The sequence below is a fragment of the Amblyomma maculatum genome, chromosome 6 (genome assembly GCF_055883805.1).
Source record: "Amblyomma maculatum isolate TAMU_Amacu chromosome 6, ASM5588380v1, whole genome shotgun sequence".
In the NCBI taxonomy this organism is placed as follows: domain Eukaryota; kingdom Metazoa; phylum Arthropoda; class Arachnida; order Ixodida; family Ixodidae; genus Amblyomma; species Amblyomma maculatum.
Genome location: NC_139349.1, coordinates 61467363 through 61486984, shown reverse-complemented (window position 1 = coordinate 61486984; position 19622 = coordinate 61467363). Strand labels below are relative to the sequence as shown.

Below are 19622 nucleotides of genomic sequence, written 5' to 3'. Positions count from 1 at the left end.
CAGGTGCATATCACGGTGTTTGCATAAAATAATTATATATAGGCTAGAAAACGTTGCACGGTGGCTATGCTTGCAATTGTAAAAGAAGTAAGAGCTCCCAAGCTCACGCAGACACTGCAGTCCTACGTCAAGCTGAAACTCGACCGTCGTTTGTTCACTGAGACCGGTAGATAAGGATGTCGCAGCCCTATATTTGGGTACAATTGACTTCGGGGTCCAAAATTATACAATATCACAATGCTGCTATATGCGCAGTCTTGAACACTGTTCGATATGTTCAAAGGTCATATGTCGGCGAGAAGGTCCTTTTGCTTTATCACAACTGTTTCTGCGGAACTTGCATGTTCCTTTCCAAATATTTGCTCGATTTCTTCCAATGTTTTTCCTTTTGTTTCCGGCAGAAAGATCCAGATGAGGACGCAGCCCACAAGGAGCAAAACGCCGAACAACCAGTAAGAGCCCGCATCACCCAGAAGCAGCTTCAGCCTGTAGAACTCTTTGATGAGTAGAAATGCGTAGCCGAAGCTGAATGCCGTGCAGAAACCAGTGGCGAATCCCTTCACACGTAGCGGCAGCATCTCGCCGAGAAGAACCCAGGGCAGAGAGCCCAAGCCGACGTTGATGGCCACAAACAGCAGTCCCATTGACACGACGGGAAGCCAGCTGTATGAGTCTGCGAACGTCTCTGCATTGTGCTCCTTTAGGTAGAACGAGTATCCGAAAAGAAACAAGCAAAGGCTTGTGGCGAAGGTAGATATGAGAAGCAAACTTTTGCGGCCGACGCGATCTGTTAAACCAGAGGCGGCCGCTACTACGAGCACTTGAACAACTCCGATGATTATGGCACAGTCTTTCGACGCCATTGACGTCCCCGACTCCCGAAAGATGTCGTTGGTGTATACTACGATGACCCCAATTGCTGAAGACTGCTGTACAAACATGACCATGAGCAAGGTGAGAAAGGGCCGGTAGATGTACGCCACCGCCAGGTCTCGCCAGTGGAAGGTTTCCGAGCCAGTAATGCTATCTTCTATAGCAGACAGCTCATCTTTCCCCGCCGGGCCGTGGTAGAACAGCAGGGACTCCAAGGCCGCATCACGGCGTCCCTTCTGAAGAAGCCAGCGGGGCGACTCCTTGGCCCAAAATAAGAAAATGGTCATGAGGGCTGTCGGAACTAGTAGAGCTGTAGCGAGGTGCCTGTATGTCAGCCACTTCCCTAGCACATAAGTTGTGAGTATCCCGACGAACAACATCACGTTGCTGCCCGAATTGAGCAGACCGCGAATGCGTGCAGGGCAGATCTCCGAGATAAACACGGGCACGACGGGTGCAACAATGCCGACTGCAATGCCCGTCAGCGCTCTTCCGGCGAAGAGGAGGGGTATAGAAGGAGCAAAGATGATGCACAACCATCCGGAGAGGAACCAAGCGCAGGACACCCAAAGAGTCATCCGACGGCCCAGTATGTTCACCAGTTGTCCTGCGAAGACCGAAAGGGATAGATTATTTATAACCATTTTTTTTGCAGCTCTTAGTGAATCCATATTCATGTTCGAAGCTGCAAGAAATATTTAGTAGCTTAATATGGTGCTGCAGATTCCCAGCTCGAGTACATAAACTCTCAATCTTCAGAGGCTTTCCAGTAAACATAAATGAACAGGAAAGCAGTAAAAACGTTGCACAGTGGGGATGCCTTCAAAATCATCCGTACTGAGAGTTAATTAGAATGAAAAATATATCTGCCTTGAAATAATATATGTCTAACACAAGTAAATAAATGATATAGATTTTATAAAAGGACTGTATAACTTATAGGAAGTCATAGAATGTAGTGGCATAAATAACCCTGCAGTTTCTGGTGTTATACAGAAATTCTTGTTGCCACAAAAGGTTAACTCGCGAAGTAGTTGCTAAAGATATAGAATATAGAGGGTAGCTGTCTCTCAGATGTGCCAGCCTCTTATCAAAGCCCACTGTTTTGGGCAAATCATAGAGGGACACGTTTTCTTATCTGTACTTGAATTTCTTGATCGCAGCTCTTTAGCGCCCCTTCCTGCACTGCGCGTCGTCGTATGGATGGATGGATGGATTGTAGGAGCGTTCCCTTTGAAACGGGGTGGTAGCAGTTGCTATCATGCTTGATTTTTTCCCCTATATTTTAATTATTGTTTTAGATCAGTTAACTATACCACCCATCTATTTATTGAATTTTTGTTTCTACATCACAAACATTATGTTACGTTCCTGCTTTTAAGCCACCAATCTTCCAATCGTTGTTTTGCTAGCTTCCACCGCAGGTTCATTTACCGAGCCACTAGTATCTCTATACTACAGGGCCTCAGGAAGAGTGACTGCGCCTACATCAACTTCCAAATAGATACCATCACATTCGAGTATAAGATGGTTAATTGTTTAGTCATCAGCGTAAGACGCCACCTACCGGAAGTAGTAAGTAGTAGCAAACCGAAACGCCAACTTCCACGACCAGTTGGTGGCAAAGCGGAGACAAGGAAATCGCTTCCCCGTATCGAGGGAGGAAGTTTAAAGGCAACAAGTGGCTTAATGGCTTGGGCTCTCTGGCAAGAGAGAAGGAACGCGCAGCCGGTATGGCGCTGTGCTGTCGGCGGGTGGCTGCCTTGTAAGAAGAAAGTCAAGACGAAAAGCAATCAGAGGGTGGTGCTGCGAAAATAAGCCGAATGGTGACCACCGTTAAAACATAAGTTTATGGCAAGAGCGTCGTAATGCTTCACCCCCACCCCCTTCTTTCAAAAGGGCGAGAGTGAAAAACGGAGGCAGGGGCTGCGGCTGAAGAGCGCGAAGAGAAGCGGTGATAAAGAGAAAGGAGGAAGCCTAAGATGGTAAGTGGAGGAGAAGGATACGGTGGTGGCGGGAAAGGGCAGTTACGCTCATTTTTCACCGACTGATGCCCAACAATAAAGCGAGCTAGATAAGGGTCCGGTTAAGCAGAAACCGGTTACGGTGCTCTAGCAGGCGTTTTGAGCAAAAAAAAAAAAAAAAAATTAGGCGGCGGTATAGCTTGGTTAAGCACGGATATACATGCAAAAATGTTTTATAGCACTCGTTTAGCTAAGTTCTGCTTCGGTTAGAATTGCTTCGTTCCGCTTTGTCATTTTAGCTAAGTACCTAAAGGGCTTTAGACTCTTTATGTACTCAGGGCCTAAAGCCCTTAAGTACTAAGCTTAAGGAGGACTAATTAAAGAGCGCAAATTTAATTAACGGTTGTCACTCCGATTCCGTAAACGTCTCCTCAGGTGTGCCCCAGGGGTCTGTCCTAGGACCCCTTCTTTTTCTCATTTTTATTAATGATATTGTTCTTGACCTCACCTGCCAAGTTCGGCTATATGCTGACGACTGTGTGCTTTACCATGTTGTGGAAAGTTCTTCTGACGCATTAAAACTTCAGCGAGACTTAAATTTTATACAGTACTGGTGGTCAAAATGGCAAATGTCTTTGAACATTTCAAAATGCAAACTTGCCTCGTTAACTCGTAAGCGTTCCCCTTTATCGACCTGCTACTCAATAAATAATGTTCCCCTGCAAAAAGTTTCTGAATATAAGTATCTCGGCGTATATTTCACCTCTAACCTTACGTGGACGAGACAAGTTGAGCATATTACATCGAAAGCCTGCAGAATGTTTAATTTTTTAAAGCGTAATTTCAGCAAAGCGCAGTCAAATGTCAAGCAGCTCCTGTATTTCACTTACATAAGGCCAATTCTTGAATATGCATGCCCTGTATGGGATCCCCAGTTTATTTACTTATCAGACATGCTTGAACGCGTCCAAAATAATGCTGCCAGATTTGTGTCTAACAATTATAATTTTTCATCTAGTGTCACGTCTATTAAACATCATCTTGGTTGGGAATCTTTACCTCACCGCAGAAAACATTTGAGACTTCAGATCATGTATCGCATTTATTTTGGAAAGTTCAGCATTGACAAAGACCGGTACCTGCTTCAACCTCACTTTTTGTCTAGACGACTTGATGATCAGTGGAAGATCCGCGAAATAAAATGCCGGATAGATGTGTATAAAACCTCGTTTTTTCCACTGACGATCAATGAGTGGAACCGGCTGCCAGCAAGCATCACTGAGTGTTGCACTGAAAATTTATTTCGGGCTTTTTTATCGGATGTGTGACGTGGCGCCCAGTTCTCTTGCGTGTGTTTCCTTCATTACTTTGTTTTTGAGTGTTTTCATCACTTTGTTCGTCGCGCAGTTGCCCCCTTTAGATGCATGTTTTTCATTCTACATTATCACTTGTGTCGTGTTATTTTCTTCATTTTTATGTATTTTATCACTGGCGTTCCCAGCAAGATTACTTGTCATCTCCCCCCCTGCAATAATGCCTTCGGGCGCTGCAGGAACTTGAAATAAATAAATAAATAAATAAATAAATAAATAAATAAATAAATAAATAAATAAATAAATAAATAAATAAATAAATAAATAAATAAATAAATAAATAAATAAATAAATAAATAAATAAATAAATAAATAAATAAATAAAATAGAGGAAGTAAAGGCGATGAAGACGAGGTTCGAAATGTACCAGCTTAACACACGAAGAAGCCGGCTACCAGGATGACGAATCGTTGTAAAGCAGCGACCAACGGTGCGGACCTCCTTACCTCGGCCTAGATTCGAAACCCACTGGCGGTGAGGTTTGTGGTGAACTGCCGCTGAACTTGAACTGGGATAGTAATTTTCATTCACTAAAATTGCGAGAATTCCTCGGTTATGTCGGAGTTTGCAGCTCACATGGATTGCGGGCAGGGAAGTGGCATGTTTGCTATTCGAGGTGGCAGCTGTGAAATGGGAAGAAGTTCGCTGAGTTTAAGTGGTTGCGGCTAGCATTGATAATGGTTTGGTTTGGTTTGCGGGATTTAGCGTCCCAAAAGCGTGTAATAGTTAATAGTTGAAGAATATATTAACATCACTGCTTGGTTAAAGCGGAAATTTATATCTATGCTGGGTAGTCTTTCGCAGAATGTCGAAGCGCACAACTGCGGCGTGCGTGCTTGAGATGATGGCACAAATTAAAGAAGTATCGATTAAGTGAGGATAAAGTTCATATAAACAAACGGGCCTCCGAAATACACAGGGTAACTATTAACGGCGCTTTTTATACCCTTAAATTGGTTTTCTTCTCTCTTCCCCGGCAATATTCGTATTTTTGGTCATGTATATATACAACTAAAAAGTCTCCATGGACCACAATTATTGGCCTATCCTCTTGTGTGGATATGTGCCATATTTTATTAGGATTACAACAACCATAGGTGATGAATCGCATCCTTTGTAACGACCAAGAACTACGACAGGCTTAAGTCTCAGTTCAAAGATTGTTATGACAAAAATATATAGGATAGGTTGCAACAAAAGTATACATGGAGACATGTTTTGTTAAGCTTTTTTTTTTTTTTCATCCTAACAGACCGCAAAACAAAAACACTCCAAGCCCTGAGCTCAAATTTGGGATTACCAGCCACCGCAATCTTCGTAGTTTTGAAAGACTAGTCTAAAAAGATTTTCGTTTGCATTGTTTCACCGTCGTTTAACCTCAAACTTTGACAAAATCCATTTTGTCTTTGAACTTGAGCACGGCACCGCTAACGACGGAAAAGGACTGCCAATAACAGATGTTTGTTGTTTTTGCAGGAATTTTGAAACTTGGAAACTGCATGCCACGATACCCATGACACGAATCTAGTACAAAGGTCTTTTGTGTTCCATTTTCTTCTCACAATGTGTTAGAAGAAATCTCACACTTCTCACAAAAATGTGATTCTCTAGCAATATTTCCTGATCAAACAATCTTCGCCGAAGTAGCTGTATGTGAACGAGTAGACACATCGACAAGGGCAAACGTGTAAAAGAACAAACCGCTATCTTATCAGCTCTAGCAACATTCGCCCATCTCTCGAAGCTCGCTGCGCAAGGTTGTTTCACCACTTTCACGACAAATAGCGCCATATACGGATGTGTAAATAAGCGAGCGTTCCTCCGGATAGCCCTGAAGTGTGCTTTAGTGAAGATAGCGGTCACTGCAATGGCGATACTGGGCAACTAACGAAAGGGAAAAGGAGCGGTTATCGTCCAACACTCTATTTACTAGGCGAATTTAAAACTGTTCTGTAGTTGGCACTAGAGACTAGTGTCAAAGAACAGACTGACGCCTATCATTCTGGCAGAAATGCTTTGGTCAGACTAGGTGACAATCTCTTGATTCGAGACAAGTGCTCAGAAGAAGTTAAAAAGTGGTTACCTCCTAGCAGCCCACCAAAAATAGAGCCACACTTGACGAGTGAGCCGAACCAGGCACTTTCTTCAACAGTGAAGTTCATCTTCTGTCGCACATCAGGAAGCGCAGGGGATGAGTAGGTGATGGCGAAGCCGAAGGCCAGAGAACCCAAGTAAGCTGTGAACACTGTGAAGTAGAGTCTTCGCCTGGCTGTCGTCTCCCTTCTTTTGTCGCCTGAGGCGGTCGTCAATACCACTTCCACTGGTGACGGCATCAGGACAGTAGATGCGCTTGGAACTGCATGAGAAGACAGAGTGGCGCGTCGTTAATAACCCACTTCAAAGGCAAAAAGAACACAGGGGGGCAATGTGTACTGTTATCGCTGTTTAGTACATAACTGACGCCTAACTGCTCGATATCAACCCTTGGATGGTTCTGCGTCCTCGACCGACTAAGCTGCAAAACAGTAGCTGCATACATGACACAGCAACAAATACTCGTCCCATATGTTAGGTAACAGAGAGGCTTGAGCTGGGGGCTTTCGGTGATCCCCTTTACCGGAGAGCGTCCCATTCCAGGAAATTTCCACCCTCGATGTCGCTCGTTATTTATACGCATATTCGCCAAAAATGACGCGCCACGAGAATTCGCTATTCGCAAGATCCTCTATATGTTGCCTAAATATACTAAAGTAAATATGCTGTTAAAAAATTGCATGGCAAAGCGTAAGAGTCAGCGTGATGATTTGACATCGATACCCATAGAAAATGTCGCGTAAATATTAAACTTGTGTTTTGTAATAGCGGGGTCTGCTAGGCCTGCAGCTGCGCGCGCCAACGCAAATAGACGGATTTTTCCATATACTCGTAGCAAAAAGCTGCGCTAACGGCGATGCTACTCACATAACTTGAAGGCCATAAGTACGAAACATTAATCGGCTCTCTTATTTGGTTTCCCACAGATCGAGAGCTTTCGATAGCTCTTGCTTTTACACCTTGTCAAAGTGAAACAAGTTGGTCTCTAAGACTGAATAAACAAAATTTGAGCTGAAAATTTTCCTTGTAACATTATTTCCGATGTCATCACCTACACCGAGCACGCCAAGAGAAAAATCTGACTGCCGCGCAAGTCCTCTACGCTCTGAAGGTACAATGCAGAACCCTCTGCGGTTTCGGCGGTTAACCACTTTTGTATATTTTTAATTCGCCAATTATCTTCGTTGCAGTGGAGAGCGTTGCTGTTTTGGACTATTATCATGTGCAAAAATTCTCACAGAACTTGTTTATGCGAAAACTCAAGTGTTTACCTCCATCGCCGCCATATCGCCGCCATATCAATGCTTCATCTGTTTTTTTCAAGATGGCCGCCATCAATACAAAATTCCCACTGTACATGTGCAAATTGTAGCCTTTCTTTCTCGCAAAGAGGTAAGTTCAATTGATTTCCCAGCAGGGTGGTCCACAGCTGCATCATCACCGCTGAATCGCTGTTGATAGAGGGGATGGGAACAACTTATGCATGCGGCGAAAGTGGTGTGAATGTGGTGGTTTGAGTATAAGGACTTTCTATGCTAAGAACATAAGCGGCTTTCCCTTTTTGCTGCTGGCTTCATTCTCATATCTATGTGCGTTACATGCCATCGCCTCGAAAAGGCTGAAAAACTGGAAACGTATCAATATTCTTGCCTCAGTTGTATTTGGTTCTCTACATAGACCCTTCATAACTGCGATTGATGGAACATTCCTGCAGTCGATCTAGCAGGTGTCTGCTTTGCAGCACCGTCTTGCATCTGGTTGATGTTTCGAGCTTATTCGAAACAAAAAACAAAATAGCTACGCCGATTTTTATGGTTCTTTAGTGAGGAAGCACCGCATAAGATAGATATGTTAAATGTTTTTGTTTTGTAATCAAAGCTGTTAGCTGCTTAGTGTGAAGACCAAAAGTGATGTAAGTATACGGATTAAGTACTAATCTATGACTAAAAATAAAAAGCAAAATGACCAGGGAAAGGATTTTAAAAGTATGCTTACTCCTGCTGTTTTCAGTAAGCAGTAGAGTCCCTTTTCTGGCTGCTATAAAAATGGTAATTACGTTGCTCTACGGGGTTCAGTTTTTGTCCCTCTTTCGACGCCGGTTGCTTCAGTCATGGAGAACAAACTTGGCCAACACCACGTTCTATAGAATTATTATTTACTTTACGATGAGTAATTAGAAATAATGCACACAGCAGTGGTGAGCTGCGCAGAGCTTGTCGCATCTCTATAGGGGCAAGCAACCGAAGCCATTCACGTGAAAATATTTCATATTGCACCTTTAAGTTGAAGATTGTGACAATCATACAAGGACTCTTAGTTTTAGAGTTAATGGCTCCCTTCTGCTGCCCCCCTTTCTGAGAATTCACTAACTTCGTTTGAAACAAAAAGATGGGGACAAAGGTGTAGGTAAATTGTTCCCTGTGCCTCACATGTGTTCTAATTTTGTCTGCGCTTGAACACAGCTCATGGTGAATTTTTTCTCGTTGCCTAGCATTAAGTTGTTCACTCCACCATGCAGTTGTTATATATTATCTGAAGCCGCCATGCGCCAGCAGCCGCTACGCTTGTGCTACACAGTCGTGTTCGTGTAGGCGGTTTCTTTTACAACACAAGAGCACGTGTTGTGGCTAATGGGAGCAGCTGCCGATTTGGATAGCACTTTTCAGATAGAAATGGAACCGACCGGTACCCTGGGATTCCGATTCAGACACGCCACTCATAAGCCACGCAGGTACATACTATGTATCGTATAAAGCGGGGCTTTATGTCAGGGACGGAGGAGGCGTTCAGTCCTAAGCAAGCATATCAGGACCGTATGCTGATGAGCACGTGCGACTCAAACCTGAAGTGAAAACTGCGCACCTAACAAGCAGTTGGCCTAAGCACGCTAAATAGCTCATCCTTATCTTCAGTAGAAGACATATGGGCATATCAAGGTTTTGGCTAGCCTGTAAAGCCGTGTTATTAAATAATCATGACAGTAATAAATAAAACTGGAACGCGAAATTATGCTCATAAGTGCATGACTGACGACCACTGCAATTTTACTTCTATAGTCTCTTGCGTCACAAAATGTTTATCTCCTATATCTAAATATTTTATTTGTAAACTTTTTAGGTGGTTCTTCTAGTCTTGTTCATGAACCAGTACGTAAAAAGCAGGCAGGTAAAAAGTCTGCGGGATCTATGCAGGGAGTCATAAGTGCAATAGAAGGAAGGACTTCTGATTAGAGTTTTTCTGCTAGTGTGACAAAGAAGTATCTTAAGTTTCTCCGAAGATTGTTTTTTCTGGTTTCTCGCACGTCTGCAGACTGCTTTCGGAAAAGGCAACCATGATCGGAATAGTTTTCCTAGGAAAAAGACTGGTCATCATGAATAGAAAACATAAAGCGAGCCTTGGTAATTCAGACAATAAGCTAGCGCAAAGTTTTCAAATGAGTGATCCCGCTTTGAGAGAGGAAAGGCTGCCGCACACACGACGTGAGATTGTCGCGGGAATAAGCAAATACGTCATGAAAATAACTCCATTCTATGCACTGCAGTATTGCAAGCTTTCTTGGGAGGCGCCTTTGTTGGGAATTCCTCGTGGGTAGGCGGGGAGGGGAGGAGACATCGTAAAACAGAGATACTATCACTTGGCGTAGAAAGCTTGAATGGCTCGGTCGTTACATTTTACAGGCCTCCAGAATATGTGAACGACGTCTCGGCATTGTAAGTTGTACTCACCATATACCCCACGCATAGTTTAAGGAAATTTTAAGGAAAAGGGTACTTTCAAGTAAGTTTCGTTTCAAACACAGGCTGTTAAAATGCCATGGATTGTAGACCACGCCTTTAACGGTTGCGAGGAAGTGCTTGTTAGGGGCCCGTTATATAAAACTAAGAGAATCGGGAGATGCGCTAAATACGATTACAATATTTAGTCGCTATTTCAGAGTGTGCAGTAAGCAGTAGATTACAATTCAGGTTTTTATACAAGATCTTTAAACCAAAATATGATCTCTAAGCATACATTTGGAGTCAGCAGTGCTGGTTTTCTTATACTTTCAACTTTTGGGTCAAGGGTAATACAATGTTCACAAAGGCAGTCGCTGTGTGGTCATTCTTTCTATTCACGTGATTGGGCGGCGAGTCAGAGACGAAGGTAGGACGGGCGAGGTTGCGCTACAAATCAGAACTATGTTATTCGTGTAAATGTTGTAGCTGTGTGTGGCTTAGCGGCATTTTTGATGAGCCGCTGTCGCGAGCCCTTTATGTTGCAGGTATGAAGTGCCCTCCAGTCCACAAGACTGCGGAGAGAGAGAGAGAGAGAGAGAGAGATAGATAGATAGATAGATAGATAGATAGATAGATAGATAGATAGATAGATAGATAGATAGATAGATAGATAGATAGATAGATAGATAGATAGATAGATAGATAGATAGATAGATAGATAGATAGATAGATAGATAGATAGATAGATAGATAGATAGATAGATAGATAGATAGATAGATAGATAGATAGATAGATAGATAGATAGATAGATAGATAGATAGATAGATAGATAGATAGATAGATAGATAGAGAGAGAGAGAACGAGAGAAGGGAAGGTTACTTGTAGCTCCATATAAGCTGAGTTCTTCCGTAGCTTTGTTCTGCGCAAGGTGTCGTAATCTGATAGGAGCCTACAAACAGCCACAACAAACATTAAAATATGCAGCTATTTATTATTCGTTTGCCGACTGTATAACCAAGGAACGGGTGTATTGTTGTCCAGTGGTCGCCATGCTTATCGGACACGCAAAGGAACCATGCTAGAAGCTCCTGGTTGTCCCTAACTGATGTAACCCCTCGGCAGTGTCTGCGGGGAAAGCTGACGTCGTCTTTTGCTATTGCAGTTTATTTTCCTCTGCGTCACTTGTTGTTCCAGAGGTCGCCTTTAACAATAGAGACCCTACTATAAACAAGACGGGAAACGTAGTGTTGACAAGAAGGCTCTGAGACACGAGTTGGTCTCCTCTTGCAGTGCATGGAATGCACAGAACATAGCCTTCTATAAATGAGAGCTGTACAAGGAAGCGCCCCCTAATGTTGGCTCTTGAGTTTCAGATAGTTACCACTGCGCATGTGCGGCCAAATTAGAATATTGCCCTGCTCATCGACGCGGTGCATGATTGCCCGACCTTGATAGGTCGAGCACGATAATCCCGTGTATGATGGTGCCGTGCGTTGGCGCATGCGCTGACTGGTATCAGTGCCTCGATAATGTAGACAACGACGGCTGCTTTCGCTATGACTGCTGCCATGCTGATGCGCTTGAAACGAATCGTGCGAGGCTAACATACGGGCTCCTTGCTTTATCGAATAGCGGCCGCCGCGGCTTAGATTCGATCCTGCATCCTTGGCTACAGCTGTCGAGCACGCCCTAACAACTGCCCCACGACAGTATACGACTGTTCATATAGTACTGTTCTTCTGCTCTATGTGAAGAGTCTGTAGATATTTCACCTTGTTATCATTCGTTTCGGACCACTTAGAGCTGACATATTTGACCAAATCGAAAACGGGAACATAAAATATACTGAGAGGTTATGAAATTTTGTGTTCTCTTTTTCTTTTGTTTTGGCTTGATGACGCATATATATTAAACGCCATCACACGGGAATGCAATTTTGGAGGTTTTCATAAAGCAACACTTTTCATTTTCCTAAATTAGCGCCACACAGCTACAGACTGAGCTAGGGAAGAATTTTTGTAGGAGAGGCCGTAGAGGTTTTTCTAGTAATAGCCAGTAAAATGCTGGCTAATAATAAAGGCTGGACTTCCGATGTGAACCTACACTTTACACAGTAGACGGTAGTATTCCTTCCAAAGCCGGCCAGGGTAAGAAAAGGGGGAGGGGGGGGGGGCTTTTCGGAGGGTTGAACATATTTGCACAAAGAGCGCACTAAGAAAACTGATGACTTGTATGATCGAAGAGACCTGAAAACTGCATGGAGACTGCATTTTGTTGTCTTCAGCCGGTTTCAGGTTTGATGCCCTTAAAAAGTAGGCCAAATAAAAATATACGGCGACGGTGGTTCGATACTTGCAGGGAGGTAGAGAACGCGCCTAGACAGTAGCCTGTTCTAGCCTACTTAATATCGGCTTCGTTGCTGGTCTTTTGACCGATAGAAAAAACCTCTTTATAAGAGTGGAGTGGCCTCTATCTAGTGATTTCAACGATCGTGCCATATATGCTGAGCGAAGCCCTGTTGCATTAGACGAGCAGGAGCAGAAGGAAAGGTAGGGATTTTAGGATGAGTACATTACACTTTTGTGCGTGTGCTACAATGCGCTGCAGTTTTTGCACTTTAACTAGTGCACCACCAAGAAAATGAGTTTCATACAAGGTGAAATGACGATTCTTCGACGCTTCAATGCTTGTGAAAAGTGTGCTTCGACGATTGGGATCGAGGTCCACCGCTGGGGCAAATAGTTCTCGCCTCGATCAAAATTAGCAAGAGGGATCACGTGACTGATTTCTATGGTGCTTGAGTAGACGTTCGAAAGAATGCATTCATTTTAAATGATAAATGTCAAAATATTATTCGTTGTTTTTCTTGTTAACGAATTCCATCATTAAAAAGTTTGGTTATGCGTTGTGTTTGGGCTAGCGGCAGTTTAGTTAATAGGCTGCGATGGTCCGTTCTACTCTGTATCGCAATGCCAGTCATAAGCGGAGAAACTCGATGTAAGTTACAACTTGTACCGGAAAAATAAGGTGAAAGAAGCTTGGTTGCTTGGTTAATCAAGCTGCGAATGGACAAATAACTGAGCAATTATTTTCAATTCTGCAGAAAGCATTTCAGCGGTGAGATTTCAGCTTTTGGTTTGGCGTAAATGGCTTAGTGAGTAAGGGCCAAGAACAGGTGCGCATTTGCGTTCTTGGGCTTAGGAATTGTGAAGGTCACGAAGTCTTATTGCTGGCAGTATAGAAATATACGAAATTCTTCAAGAAGCAGTGCTTTCTCTAAGCAAGAAAACTTCCAAAGCCAGCAGCTCTCAAATATCTTTTTAATGAAAGCATTGATGCGCGAAAACGAAACGTTCACAAAAGATTCCGCCCACGTGCGTTGTGTGTAGCAGTACGCGTGATGAAACCTTTTAGGCAGCTTCAGCAGTACTAAAGCAGTAACTAAAATAATCGAGGACGCTAATAAGCATGAAAAGGATCATTAGACGCCGTAATATACTAAGCTAAGTATAAACAAAACTACCCTGCCGAGGTAAAACACACATTTGCCGGAAGCTGGAATGGCAATAATTGTAGTCAGTGTGGAAAAATTCTCGGCTTGGAACACAGATCTGCGTACTTGCATTGCAATATTTCTCTATGTCGTCCCTATTCAATTCCTGTGTACTTTCTATTTTCAAGGGTGAAGCTGAACAGCGCCGCTTCGACCTGCACTGTTCGATGGGGCTCTGCATTATCCAGACATTTTACAGTTACGTTCCTCTTTCAGGGAAATCTTATTACTGAGGTTTCAGTCACCGTCTCCTCATAATGGTTGTGTGGCAAGTTGGGTTGTTTTAACAACAACAACAACAACAACAACAACAACAACAACAACAACAACAACAACAACAACAACAACAACAACAACAACAACAACAACAACAACAACAACAACAACAACAACGACAACGACAACGACAACGACAACGACAACGACAACGACAACAACAACGACAACGACAACGACAACGACAACGACAACGACAACGACAACAACAACGACAACAACAACAACAACGACAACAACAACAACAACAACGACAACGACAACGACAACGACAACAACAACAACGCTTCCTGGGGAGCGCCGTCATGTTGAAAAACTCTCCGGGCTATGGTTGGACAACATGTCGAGTCGGTGAACTGCTTTGTTGCTGAAGATATAGGCCTAATACTTCTATTAGGCCTAAACTGGAGAAGGGCGAAGTGGATTTGAAATGAATAAAATAATATTAAGGCATAGCTAATCTAATTGGCAAAGCATGAAGCAGCAGCAGCTTTGACGCGGTGTTTCACTGAAAGTTAGCATTAAGGCATGTCCTTTTCAACGAAAACCACGTTCACCAGGACGTAGAAATTCGGCACCACATCTTTTTTTTTTACATCCAGTTAAATAAGTATTTGCTTAACCCTTGACTATGCAAGAAATTTGTGAGAACATGACTTACCCACTGTTTGTGCACCATTGTAAAATGCACAATAAACAAATTTGCTGCTCTTAAGTATCAAACAACCATTCCAGTGTGTTGCAATTGGTTAGAAAATAAAAAGCCATTAGTGGCCGTGTGTATATCGAAGTAATCACTTGAAGCTAATGAAGGCATCGGCGTAAGTTACCGGATGAATAATATGAAGAGCGTACTGACACTTTACAAATTTTTCTGACAAAGCTTTTCTTGCCATATCAAATTATATATTCCTCTATCAGGTGTTTTCGGCTGGGCTCGTTTATACATATTTCCCGTGAAGTCACTTGAGTGAATAAACATTAAGGTTTACTTTTTTGTCAGCATGCAAGAATGAATGGGGGCAGCTTATCACAAGAATTTGAATTTGTGAATGAAGCGCTTTTTTTTTGTATTATACGACGATTTCTCGCTTTTGGGTGACTGCGCCACTTCAAAATATTTCCCTGGAGTCCATCCGATGCAGTGAAATACGCAATTTGCTGTTTTGTTAAACAATGCCCTTCACTTAAAAGGCCAAAATCTTAGCGCTAGAGAATCACGTGCGCACATTATTACGCATGACTTGCTGTCTGCCGACAATGCTCGAAAAGAAAATAATGTTGCACAAATAATAATAAAAAAAAAAGACATCTAAGTCAGATGCGTCAACGGTCAGACAGTAGGCAAACAATGTATCATATTTTCCGATGATTGGAGAGAGTCATTGTCATTGTCGCGCGCTTAAAACCTTCTCAACTTGCGAAACTCGCGGTCGACTGCGCTTAACATATGACTTGTTTTAGCTGTACATGTTAAAAAAAAAGAGTTATTGCTGGCATGCTTACCCTTTTCAAATTTCACGCTAATGTATTCGGTCACCCAGGATGGCTTCCGTATGTTCTCGGCGGTGCTCATGGCGAATTGTAGCTTGATTCAGGACCCGGATCAGGAGCGCAGCTCTCTATCAGTCATATGCCTCCGGAGTGTTTGCAGCTACTCTTGCGGTTACCTCGACTGAAGAGTGCTTGCACGTTCCGGAAACGTCACGTCTCACCCTCTCAAAGAACTCGAGCACCAAATCAAACGGCAGAGAGCTCGTTATCTTTATATCTCCTATCAGTGCTTTCATGACGCAATTCTGCCTGCTGTTCAGGAAAACGTCGAGCCACTTCTTGCATTCAAAGATACGTGATAGCAGGTAGTGAAGATCTACTGCCGTCGGCTGACAAACTCCAGCATGTCGGCTTGGATTAATAACATATATCTTAATCTGCAGTTGTAGAAGCTGCAAGCGCTTAATTGCAGGATATGATGAAAACTTGATGGTCAGCTTTTGGCGGTTCACATTTAGCTAAAAAGGAACGGATGTGATTTCGCTAATGTCTAGGTATATCTTTTTTATTTTTGTACTGTTAAGTGCATGCACGTGTTCATGGAGAGCTAGAATTATTCAAGAGTAATGTTGGAAGGTGCAGCGTAATATTGCGAAACATTTAAAGAGATGACTTTTCAAAGAAAACAGTTTATGGAGCCTGCATAAACACATACGTCATTTCTGTGGGACGGATACTGATTTTACGTATTTTTTTGCTGAAATGCTGCTTGGGCTGAACAAAATGAAGATAAAATAACTTTAAGCCCTATTTGATGTATTTAAAGATTATATCGAGTCCGAGCTCAGTAATATGGTTTACCAGATTCAAAGAGCATCTGCATAGTTCAATACTATGCTTCACACACTTGATAAAGTGGTGAGGCGATGAAAACCATCATCGGAGCACTGGGAACTGTTCACAACGCGCCGAAAAACCGGCCTGACGTTGACGCTCGCATGCATACATGACTATAAGCATACATTTTTGACCGGCTTCGTTGCTTGTAGTCTGGCATATCTTTTAAGCATTTACCTGTCAGGACGTCCCGTCGTCGAAGGGCGTCTTAAGTGCTGCAAACGAGCTGCATGTTGTCGTTAAATGGGATTGTTCCATTTTTTATTACCGCAGTATTTACATAACAGCCTGAAGGTATAATAAAATGTATAGTTTGCTGTTAAGTATCGCCAACTCCGTAAAGTCTAACAAATGCGCTCACAAGAAAGCCGTCAGTAAGTCTGTAGGTCAGTCTTCGCTTATCGCTAACCCCTCTTCCCACTGCTCTCAGCCGTTATGATGGCTGGACAGAATCGATTCGGATCGTTCTGAACGACAGACTCGATTGTTGAGCATAGAAGAATGTGATGGAATTGGAAGGCGAAAATTCTTGCAGAAATCGTCTGGCGGTGCTACAGGCCCCCACGGGACCAGTGCTTATTCTGTTCCCTTCCTCCCGTAACCCTCAATATCCCAGAGGGCTTCTTCTAGTAATAAGAAAAGTAATTGTGCTAATAAATGCTTTTTATTAGTAGCTAACCACATCTTAAAGCCAGATGTTGCATGAACTTATACAAATGAAAAATTACAGCCATAGAAATACTATTCGCTGTGAATTCAGCAGGGTGTCCTACCTCAGGTGGGTGTTTGCGAAGCAGGGAACAGCTCAGTGGTGAACGTCGCGCGTGAACTCCTGATCCTTGACCTGTTGGCACCCTTTGCAGTCAGATATTATACGCAGCGCTTCGGTGAAGCACCGCTTTGAGGGATTTTTTTTTTCCTGCTTGTTGATGGAGGGTTGTCGTGTAGCAACGTAATCTGAACATTTACTACCAGTGCAGCCGCTCACAAGCTGCCTTCATAGCTTCATCAGAAAGCGAAGGTGATCACTAGAACCAATATTGAGAGTCTTTGAAGCAAATAGCGCTTTACAAGAATTCAATCGACCATGACGTAAAGCAGCGCATTCACTTGTTTCGAGACCTTCTGATTACATTGTACTACTTGGCAGCTAATTAAAGTGGTCTGATTCGTTTGGTGCACGATGCTCTTAGCTGACTATCTGCCATAACCCCCCCCCTACCCCCCCCTACCCCCCCCCCCCCCCCCCCCACCCGAACCCAACCCAACACAATAGAAAAGTGGTCTGGTTTCTGCATGTAATATACGCAGTTGGTAATGGCCACAGAGCACTGGTGGTCAATGCTAGATCAAAAACTTGATTCTTTCTTGAGACAGCTGTGTAAGGGATTGAAAAGACCCGTCTTGATCCTTCGAGCATGTAACAAAAGCCACTAGCTCTTCAATATCGCCTTTTTCATTGCTTGTTCACTCGTCTACATTATGAAAGAGTGGGAAAAAAAATCAGATATTAAGCGAGTTCAGCCGTTAAATGCCCGATCATCTAGGTAGAAAACATGTGGGCAAAACGCCTGAGATTTTACCAAAAGCCAGCAGGGAAATATGTTCCTACGCGATAGGTTTGGATTAGACTATGCTCATTTCACGCGAAAGCTAAAGCAAGCTTTTTAAACACCATAGAACATCAGAGAAACCTTCAAAGTATCAACTGTACAGAATGTATTTATCTGTTGGAACCCAATTGGCCCAGTATTTGTAGTTTATTGTCCTGGTGGCGAATGACGCACTCACTAACACTCGGAAGGGAAAAATGGCATGATACTCTAGAAAATCTCAAGCAGTATCGAGTAGATTATAGAGAAATGGTTTACGAATTTTTGTCATGTTTACAAGGTGTCATATATGTGACGCCACTGTACTGTGAGCAAACGTTCATAGCACCGGTTGTTGAGTTATTTGAATAAGGTGATAAATATATTCCCTACGGGGTTTTACGGGTTAAGTTTATTGTATATATGTAATTTCTTTAATCATTGGTTTTGCTTATTAAGAAGTTCGCAATCACTTATTTTGTCTACTTAATCATTTATTTCCATACGACGTTTAAGTAACACGATTGTTTGGTACTACCTTACTCTAACATTTCTATTTGCGTCCTGTACAGTTTCTTCGTTTGCGGAAAAATTGTACAGTGCACAAGCCAGAATGTTGACGGGGCGGAGAAACTCTACACAGAAGCAAAACCTTTGTTTGCAGGCGCTATCCCGGCTACGGCTTTCTCGAACTGGGAGCGTAGGTGAACGTTCAAAAGAGCGCATTTGATGCCAATGCTTTTCACAAAACAGGCAGTGTGGCGGTGTTACGAACCAACGTTTCCGCTGGTAATGTCTAAGTCAGCATCATCCTCCATGCGGCTGGTCTTGAGCGCGTCCTATGGACCGTTATTTGTCTGTACTGGACAAAATATGAAATATGTTTTGGCCACGCTGACGGAAAAGAAGTGCGGGTTAAATTAAAGCCGCCTAGAAACACGAAGGCTTGCGCACTCTCTCCGTGACATCCCGCATCTTGACCCATGCCTCTGTTTCCCTGCGACCGTCCCGTGCAAACAGGGAAAGCACAATCTGAGAGAGGCGCGGGTACGCATTAAAAGGTGTGCGTCGTAAAAAAAGGAGCTTTGTATATGTATTTTGTTTTGCGCCTAATAAAGGGAGCATCAGAAATATATCGTGATAGGTGGCACGTAACACATGTAGGATTCGAATTTCTTGTCAGTAAAAAACGGAGATAAGAAAAGGAATAGTGAACGCTAGACTTTATTAGAATAGTTAAAATTATATGCATATTTAGAAATGCGAGAAATTCGTTGTTATGTGTAATGCTGCTGGAAAGTTTTTAGCTTGCTCTTCGGTGCATTTGCTCTCGTCATGCCGGTTCTCGAGCTGTCAATTTTTATTTTTATTTTTACATGTGTATTCCGATGCGTTTCCAATGCGTTTCCAAGAGATGTTGCCAAGAACCGTGACAGGATGTTGGTCATTCCTGCAGTATTGATATCCTCGTTATCTGATAGCAAGTGTTTTGCCAGAGCAACAAGCACATCTCTGAATATTTCCGGCATAAAATCTGGTGGAAAATGTCTTTTGTTATTTTTGTAATATTAGTTGCACGTGCGAAATAGCATTGATTACAACAGGCTGCGGGATTCTCAGACTGCTCTGGTTTGGCCTGTAATGAGAAAATGTCTGCAAGTTATAGTTTTTAGATAAAGCTATCAGCGCAGGTCTTGCATGGCAGCTTCTTTGCTCTGAATTGGCACAGCAAGCATACGGGGCTTTTTTGCTTTTGAAGTCGTTATCTAGTAAACTAATTCAGCATTT

The 19622-nt window shown here is 42.9% G+C and overlaps 1 protein-coding gene and 1 long non-coding RNA gene across 2 annotated transcripts in view; one reads left to right on the top strand and one right to left on the bottom strand.

Moving 5' to 3' along the window:
• LOC146185852 (uncharacterized) overlaps positions 1–19622 on the top strand; it is a 377146-nt gene that overhangs the window by 135487 nt on the left and 222037 nt on the right. The gene's annotated exons all lie outside the window — the stretch shown is intronic.
• Positions 172–15550, bottom strand: LOC146185854 (solute carrier family 2, facilitated glucose transporter member 8-like). The gene is made up of 3 exons (XM_084606775.1): positions 15358–15550; positions 6294–6566; positions 172–1480 (listed from the first exon to the last, which is right to left on the bottom strand). Exons 1-3 carry the CDS (start codon positions 15425–15427, stop codon positions 285–287), a joined length of 1539 nt encoding a protein of 512 aa, XP_084462901.1. The 5' UTR covers positions 15428–15550; the 3' UTR covers positions 172–284.

Excerpts from the sequence above, each read along its gene's own strand:
- LOC146185854 (XM_084606775.1), bottom strand. The coding sequence starts at position 15,427 with ATGAGCACCGCCGAGAACATACGGAAGCCATCCTGGGTGACCGAATAC. Across the intron at positions 6,567-15,357 it reads TAGCGTGAAATTTGAAAAGG|TTCCAAGCGCATCTACTGTC; the intron begins GTAAGCATGCCA and ends CTTCTCATGCAG. Across the intron at positions 1,481-6,293 it reads TTTTGGTGGGCTGCTAGGAG|GACAACTGGTGAACATACTG; the intron begins GTAACCACTTTT and ends CGGTCTTCGCAG.